General features: G+C 41.5%; 1 protein-coding gene across 1 annotated transcript; it reads right to left on the bottom strand.

Moving 5' to 3' along the window:
* Nucleotides 1–265: 265 nt before the first annotated feature.
* LOC120520250 (tumor susceptibility gene 101 protein) lies at nucleotides 266–6918 on the bottom strand (the record flags this gene model as incomplete). The annotated part of the gene is made up of 3 exons (XM_039742766.1): nucleotides 266–1166; nucleotides 6065–6304; nucleotides 6716–6918. Coding segments are annotated over 3 exons (533 nt in total), but the record flags the coding sequence as incomplete, so codon positions are not given.
* Between the last annotated feature and the right edge of the window lie 2049 nt (nucleotides 6919–8967).

Genomic DNA, 8967 nt, shown 5'->3' with positions numbered 1-8967 from the left:
TCTTTACTAAAACACACGCAGAGCACAAGATAACCCACATCGTAGTAGGGATGATCATGTTGAAAGTGTGTGTTTGGGTGCCGTTTCTTAGTGGGTGCATCTATACCTGTAATATATGTACACACACAGAGAGCACAAAATAACCTACAATATTACTGCATCCAAATTCAGATTCACTGTTTGATTATTAAAAAAAAAAAAATTAAAGTTATAAAACATATTCCCATTGCACAAAAAATTGCATGCCTCAGCACATAAATCGTTACAGAGGAAGAAAAAACAAAATAATTTTATTAATTCTACATGACTTTTCCATATTATCAATGATTATGTTTACATTAATTTCAAAGTGCTTTAAATTAAACTGTTAGTCTAAATGACAAAACACGACAACAAAAATTATATGACCTTAATTTATACTTCCAAAAAAAAAAAAAAAATAATAAAATAAAAAGCATACGGTTACCTCTTAAATATGGTTTCCTAATGATCAGTCAAAAATATTTCAACAAAAATTTATAAACAAAAGACTTAATATTGGCTAAACTTAAGAAACAGAAATACGGTAGGCGGGAGAGAGGAGGCCATCATAACGTGCATAGAAATACAAATGGCAAGCCGCAGGTGTGGAAAATTCTGGTAAAAATTTTTTAGGAAAAGTTGTATTTGACAGCTGTGAGAACAGTCCAAACCAGACTTCAAGTTCCTGTATTAGACAAAACTATATATATATATATATATATATATATATATATATATATATATATATATATATATATATATATATATATTAAAAAAAGCAAATCTTTTTAATATGAAAGTGCAAACTGTAATACATCAATACGCTGCACCAACACGTATTGTGAGGTCAGAGAAGAGATGGCACCCAGGTACCGTGAAAATACAAAGAAACTCACAAGTAGAAAGGGTGGAGTGGAGGCAGAAAAAAAAAATAAAATAAAAAGACAACATGAGCATCCATCAGAACGAGAGAAAACTGAAAAATATGCAGGAGGAGAACATAAAGCTGCCAGCTCATTCACCATGTGGGACAGGAAGGAAGGGCCACACATCAATCAGTACAGGTCACTCAGTCCGGCCGTCTTCCTGGCCTTCTGCATCAGTGCCCGGAGCTGAAACTGCTTACGAGACAGGAGACGCACGTGCTGGAAGAGAAAAACAGAAGTTGGCAAAGGCTTTGGAACTGGTCCACAATTCACAGATCTCCTCGTGTTATCTGGAAGGGCAAACAAAATGTTTAAAGCTTCTGACATTTGGAAAAGGGCCTGGGCCATGGAGTCAGCACACAAAACCTTTGACTCCAACTCCTCAATTTCTGGTACCACTGACTCCTCTGTTTGTAATTAGTGATTTTTAATCCTTTATTCGCCATATACAATTTCTTGTATTAGGAATCTGTCATTTTTCACACACCCCAACTTACTCTCCAGAGACACACGCAGAGTTTTTTGAGCTCAGAGCGCAGGCTCAGCTATTTTGTGCAGCGAGCGCCCCTGGAGCAACTGCAGGCTAAGGGCCGTTCTTGCTCAAGGGCCCAATGGAGTAGCATTCCTTTTGTCACTGCCAGGATCTGCACTGGCAACCTTCGAGTTACCAGCACAGGTCCTTTAGCCAGAGAGCCACCACTGTGCCATACAATTAGACTTGTATATTTATTATGTTGATTGAACGCTCACAACATACAAGATGCAAGGCACTCCATCACCACCACTGTTTATCTCCAGTTTACTAAACTGGTAACATTCGGGTTTAAAGACTGCAGAGATGTTATTGTGGTTTACAAACACTGAATAACATTAAACAAAACACTAAACTTTACAAAATTACAATAGAAGCTATGTTTTTGTCACAAGTCCAGGAGAAAAAATAGTTTAATCGATTCAGTCTGTGTGAAAGTTTGAAAACTGAACCCATTGTTACAATTAATCAGAGTCGCAGTCGGTACATTTTTTCTGACTCCAACAACCGACTTCTGACTCCGACCCTTCAGCCCTGATTTAGAGAGACGCAACACTTCAACTCTGCTGTTCTCATTGTGCCTTCTACCTTCTTTTCAGCTTAAGTATCACCTTCAGTTTTTGTCCACTTAAGAGACGCATGATGATACCCCTTCACTGATAGGCCCTTATGTGCGTGTGTGTGGTGCCGATTTTAATATCACACTCTGAACAGACAACCAAACCAAAAAATCTTTCATTACTGAAGGTCCAACTGAAAAGAATTAATTCATTGTTATGGTCGGCCTTAGGCCCCACCCCTTTTTCTGACATCATCTCCTAGCTTGGGATCCACCCATTATGATAAACACCTCATTACATTTAAGGATGCTGAGCTCCTTATTGGTGCTAGCGATTCTAATAATGTTTGACGTTCCAGTTATACTCTGTGCCGGCCAAAGGTCTCTGGATGCCCCTCCAAATGATTGAGCTCAGGTGTATCAAACCAAGTGCATATTCATGTTCTATCCATTTACAAATCTTGGCAAAGGTCTAGCTCAGCATCTATAAACATGGCACTGTCCTAAGATGCCACCTTTGACACAAGTCAGTATGTTAAATTTCTGCTCTGCTGGATCTGCGCCGGTCAGCTGTGCTGTTATTCTGAAGTAGAAGCATCAAGGAACAACAATGGCCGAGCCTACAAAGAGGCAGACCACGCCGACTCACAGAGTGGGGCGCCACCGAGTCAAGAAGTGCATCAATTTCTACCATTTTGCAAACTTCTCTCAAGCAGTGGGCAACTCTGTATGGAACTTTCAATTTGTCACATGGAATCATCTTCGTTTCACTAAAGAGTGACATGTTTCCTGAGAAACTTGTTTCGTTTGCCATTTTGGTGCCCAGAATTGAACTGTAGGAATGGCAGCACCTTGCAGCCCAAGGGAAAAATTGGCTTGCTTTATTGTGCAGAAAAAAAAAACAGGTTTGAGCAGAGGTCTACACAAGGAAAGGTTTCTCTAATTGTTAATTAAGAATGAGATAAGAGAGTTGGGGCTTTGTGAGTAATAAATTAAAAAAAAAAAAAAGTCATTTCAAGCAGTGGTAACCTGTTGCGGTATTAGTAGTGATTTGGCTATATATTTAAATCAACTTAAAGGTGCCCTGGTAACAAAAAATATCAATATGAAAAAGAATGAAATTTCTGAGTAATTCAAAGTTAGTATGCATAGGCTGACATCTACAGGTGCCGGTCATAAAATTAGAATATCATGGCAAAGTTGATAATTCCATTCAAAAAGTGAAACTTGTATATTAGATTCATTCATTACACACAGACTGATGTATTTCAGATGTTTATTTATTTTAATTTTGATGATTATAACTGACAACTAATGAAAGTCCCAAATTCATTATCTCAGAAAATTAGAATATCAATTAAGACCAATACAAAAAAAGGATTTTTAGAAATGTTGGCCAACTGAAAGGCATGAACATGAAAAGTATGAGCATGTACAGCACGCAATATTTCGTTGGGGCTCCTTTGGCCTGGATTACTGCAGCAATGTGGCGTGGCATGGAGTTGATCAGTCTGTGGCACTGCTCAGGTGTTATGAGAGCCCATGTTGCTCTGATAGTGGCCTTCAGATCTTCTGAATTGTTGGGTCTGGCGTATTGCATCTTCCTCTTCACAATACCCCATAGATTTTGTATGGGGTTAAGGTCAGGCGAGTTTGCTGGCCAATCAAGAACAGGGATGCCATGGTCCTTAAACCAGGTACTGGTAGCTTTGGCACTTTGTGCAGGTGCCTGGTCCTGTTGGAAAATGAAATCTGCATCTCCATAAAGTTCGTCAGCAGCAGGAAGCATGAAGTGCTCTAAAACTTCCTGGTAGACGGCTGCGTTGACCTTGGACCTCAGAAATCACAATGGACCAACACCAGCAGATGACATGGCACCCCAAACCATCACTGACTGTGGAAACTTTACACTGGACCTCAAGCAACGTGGATTCTGTGCCTCTCCTCTCTTCCTCCAGACTCTGGGATCTTGATTTCCAAAGGAAATGCAAAATTTACTTTCATCAGAGAACATAACTGTGGACCACTCAGCAGCAGTCCAGTCGAGACGCTTATGACGCTGTCTCTTGTTCAAGAGTGGCTTGACACAAGGAATGCGACAGCTGAAACCCATGTCTTGCATACGTCTGTGCCTGGTGGATCTTGAAGCACCGACTCCAGCTGCAGTCCACTCTTTGTGAATCGCCCCCACAGTTTTGTTCCACAATCCTCTCCAGGGTACAAGCGGTTATCCCTATTGCTTGTACACGTTTTTCTACCACATCTTGTCCTTCCTTCGCCTCTCTATTAATGTGCTTGGACACAGAGCTCTGTGAACAGCCAGCCTCTTTAGCGATGACCTTTTGTGTCTTGCCCTCCTTGTGCGAGGTGTCAATGGTCGTCTTTTGGACAACTGTCAAGTCAGCAGTCTTCCCCATGATTGTGTAGCCTACAGAACTCGACTGAGAGACCATTTAAAGGCTTTTGCAGGTGTTTGGAGTTAATTAGCTGATTAGAGTGTGGCACCAGGTGACTTCAATATTGAACCTTTTCACAATATAATTTTCCGAGATACTGAATTTGGGACTTTCATTAGTTGTCAGTTATAATCATCAAAATTAAAAGAAATAAAACATTTGAAATACATCAGTCTGTGTGTAATGAATGAATCTAATATACAAGTTTCACTTTTTGAATGGAATTACTGAAATAAATCAACTTTGTCATGATATTCTAATTTTATGACCGGCACCTGTATATTCTTGAATACACTATACATACAAGAGTAGGAGTGTTGGATAGGTACTAAAATTTTGACTTTGGTATTGACAGCCGCTTTCAGACGTCCGTACCGGTACCAAAACAGTTCAGAAGAAAGTCCCTGGTCCTCCAGACAATTGCACAACAATACACACTGCTTCTCTCTTGACAGCATAAAGCGTACGTCGAAGCAATAGGATGGTGGCAGGCTGCCTCACAGAGGTCGTGATTTCATTGAAGTAATGCGGGGATCTAACGTGAAGTCTACATCACACTGAAGTAATTCGCTCAATCCCACTGAAGCAATGGGGTTGTGGAGTACAAGAAGTCGTGAGTTAGTGAGATACCTCCATAAAATATCAATTGTGTTGAAATATGTAGATTCCTCAACACTCCAGCACGTTCTACCCCATTCCTTATCTACTCCACTGACTATCTAGGGGAAAGATTTGAGTGGAAGGCTGATGTTTACTTCCAGTATCAAAAAATCCCAGAATGTTGGTACCGTACTGTGTGAACTTTCAGGTTTTTTTGGTACTTTTCCAGGACCGGTATACTGTTCAACCCTAAAGAAGAGCACACTGTAACAGAAGAACAGTTCACAGAAGTATGGAAGCTGATGGTGTTGCCTCGGAGCCCAAAAGGAGGGGCAGGGAGCGTGAACCTGTGACCCCACACCTAACCACAAGGCCCCCCCAATGGTCATCAGAATATGTATCCACATTCTGCCAATGTTAAGTCGAACTCTGATACCGAGGTTTCTTATTGCATCCTTGGACATATCAACTTCGCTAACAGAGGTATTTCTCTACTGCAGTTGCCCACTTATGGCCTGGACCCAGTTCTGTTCTTTCTCCATCTTTTTCCATTTCAGTTCATCAGTTTGTTTCAATCTACTCATCATGTTATTTGATCACAAACACCTGCTTGTCTCCTTGGTTTAATGCTGCATTGACCTCAATACCCACAAAGTCATCATGTTTGTACGTGAAAAGTGCTCAATTACTTGTTAGGTTCTTTAATAAAATACAAACATTTCTCTGTGCTTGGAATTTTGAAATTAATGGTTTTCTACTGAGAAACTAATGCAGCCAAAATAATCTAACCATCTAAGAGAAAGCAAGCACAAAAAAAAACAAACAACAGGGCACCTAAGACCACAGCAGGGTATCGTATGTGTAACCACAGAAGCAGTTATTAGCCGGATATTAAAACTCAGTGACACTATCCCTCTTAGAGCCGAGTGTTGATTTTTGCAGTTCTGTTTGAGACGAGTGACTGCATTACCTTTAGGAAAACCTCCAGATCAATAACTCCACGGCGTAGGGCTTCTCCCAGGTAAAAGATTGTGTCCTCAATGGCATTTTCTTCTGCGTAAAGGTTAAGGATCTGCTTGTACAAGGGCGCCGTTGGTACAATCACATCATCAATGTCATTGTTTTCAGACTGGCTCTCCATTTTCTCGAGGGCAGCTGTTAGTTCTTCGTCTTTCTTTTTCAGAAGGTCTATATTTTTATCAACGTCAGCCTGAAGAGAAAAGAAAAAGGTTTCTTAACAACAAAATTCAGCTATTATGTTAATGTATGCAGAAAATCTCCTCTTTTAGCAACATATAATACAAAAAAATCAAATGATCCAAGTTGTCATGATGCCCCCCCCTTAGTTCGATTCCTTCTTTTTCTGAACCCGTTTATTCCAATCCAGCGTCATTAGAAGGGAAAGAAGGGACAACAATCCTGTACTGAAGGCTTACTCATACAGTCATAGTAAACCTCATACTGGGTCAATTTAAAATCATCAGTGACCCTAACTTGCATATCTTTGGGGCGTTGGAGGATAATGGAGCACCCGGGCAAATCCCACATGGAGGGAGAATGTGTTAAAGTGTCCACGCTTAATTCAAAACAAAGCACGGCCTAATGAAAGGGCTTTCCTCACCACTTCTTGATCGAGACGAGAGATCATTTCCTCCAGCTTTTGGTGGCCTTTCTTCAGGTCCTCTTCTGTACGTTTTAATGCATGCAGCTCTGCTGAGGCCCGATCCAACTCCTCCTTCATACGCCATCGGAGCTTATCGCTGACTGCGGATATTAATGACGCTCGGATCGTGTCCTCGCCGATTGTGCCATCTCGACTGGGCCCTGATAAAAACACAAAAAATGAAGGAAGGCTTTAAAAAGGAGTGTCATTGTTCTATGTTTGGCCAATTTCTTCTTAGAACGTATTTATTTGTCCCCACGAGGAAAGCTGGCTTTTTACAGAAGCTCTTCCAATAAATGTATATATAAATAGATAAATAAACATATGTACACAGTAAAACCTTGGATTGCGAGTAACTTGGTCTGCAAGTGTTTTGCAAGACGAGCTAACATTTTTAATACATTGTCACAGATGAGCGGGGACACTGCCCGACCGGGACGCCTGGATAGTCCCCGACGTGGACAATATTACTCCTCGGCCACGAGAGGGCTGCCGCCCGGGCCTATTTAGGGGCTACAAGGAGGGACCTGGGACACTCGTGAGAGGACGTGGCCACCGCCAGGGGGCGCCCAGACAGTGAGGGAATCCTGGATGTGGCGGAAGTGCTGGCAGAAATAATTCCAAGAAGACCCGGAGTGCTTCCAGGTGCTTTCCTGAGACTTCCGCCACACCAGGAAGTGACGTCAAGGAGAGCACCTGGGGCTCATCCGGGTCATGATTAAAGGGGCCGCCTCCTTCTAGTAGACGAGCCAGAGATGGGAGGAAGGAGACGAAGCTTGTGAGGAGGAGGAAGGAGGTCAAAGAGAAAGAGAGAAAGAAGAAGAAGAGAAAGAGGAAGAAAGGAAGAGAGTTGGTGAGAGAAGGCATTGTGGTGCTCAAAGATAAAATAAAGGAGTGTGCGTTGGACATCCTGGTGTCAGTCTGTTTGTGTTTGGGGGTACGTTTTCCACAACATTTTAACTTGATAAACGAGCGAGGTCTTACAATACCAGTACTGCGTATACGCTGTATATCGTCACAAACACACCATCGCCATTGTGAAGCATGCTGGTGTTAGCATCAGCAGGCTGTGAGGACGCTTTACTGCAGCAGGCCCTGAGAGGCTTGGGAGGGTAAAACAAATGCAACAAAATATAGGGAAATCCTGGAGTAAAACCTTGGAGTTTGCAAGAAACCTTAGGAGAAGGATTTGTTTTCCAGCAAGACAACAAGCCCAAGCATGAAAGCAAAGCTACAGAGGAACGGCTGAAAAATCAAGCAATGTGAATGCCCTGCACTGGACGAGTCCTACAGAGAATTGGTGGCTGCAACGTGACAGAGATTGAGCAGTTTTATAAAGAGAGGAGTTACAATGGCAGTGCTCAGATTTGAAAAGTTGGCAGAGACCGGTGCACACACACTCAAGACTGTCATGGCTGCCAAGGGTGCATCTCCTAAATACTGACTTGAAGAGGGTAAATACTTTCATGATCGATTATTTTGTGATTTACATTTAGGGAACACTGCAAAAATAATCTATTACTGATTTCCTGTTATGTAGTAAGACCTTAACAATGGCTTCTTCTGGCCTTAATAACACTGACAGAGCATCAGTAAAGGGGATACTCATCTGTGCAATGTGGCCACTACAATAGAACGGTCAGAGCAGGCTTAAGTACGACACAGTTCTCCTTCAACTGCACACGTCACTATCAGAACTGGGAGTCCTTCCTATTCGTAAGTCATTGTACCAATCTATCAAAAGCCTCATTGCGCAAAGACGTAATAATCACTTCAGTGACGATTTGTCAGTATTATTAGGATCATGAGACGCCTTTGTTGAGGTCTTAACACGTAACAGAGTACGAATAAGAGAAGTATGATTGCAGTACCCAAACCAGTGGTTGCCAAAATCGGTCCTGGGGGACCCCCTGGGGCTGTAGGTTTTTGTTCCTACCAACTTCTTTTTTTCATTGGACTCCTAACCTAATTAAGTGAGCTGTTGTTTCCCAGTTTCTGTGCTTTGGGTTCAATGATGAAATGACAAAAGTAAGCATATTAATACATTTTAATCAAAATTAAGCAGTTATATGTGGATAATGTATTTTTTTTTTTTAGCTTTTTTAATTTATGTTCATCCTGATTTTCACTCTGCGTTTCCATTACAGTCAACCCTCGTTTATCGTAGTTAATCCGTTCCAGACTCTGCCGCGATAAATGAATTTCCGCGA

This window comes from Polypterus senegalus, unplaced genomic scaffold (genome assembly GCF_016835505.1).
Source record: "Polypterus senegalus isolate Bchr_013 unplaced genomic scaffold, ASM1683550v1 scaffold_4114, whole genome shotgun sequence".
In the NCBI taxonomy this organism is placed as follows: Eukaryota; Metazoa; Chordata; class Cladistia; order Polypteriformes; family Polypteridae; genus Polypterus; species Polypterus senegalus.
The sequence above is the reverse complement of the archived record's forward strand: the minus strand, read 5'-3'. Positions and strand labels throughout refer to the sequence as shown.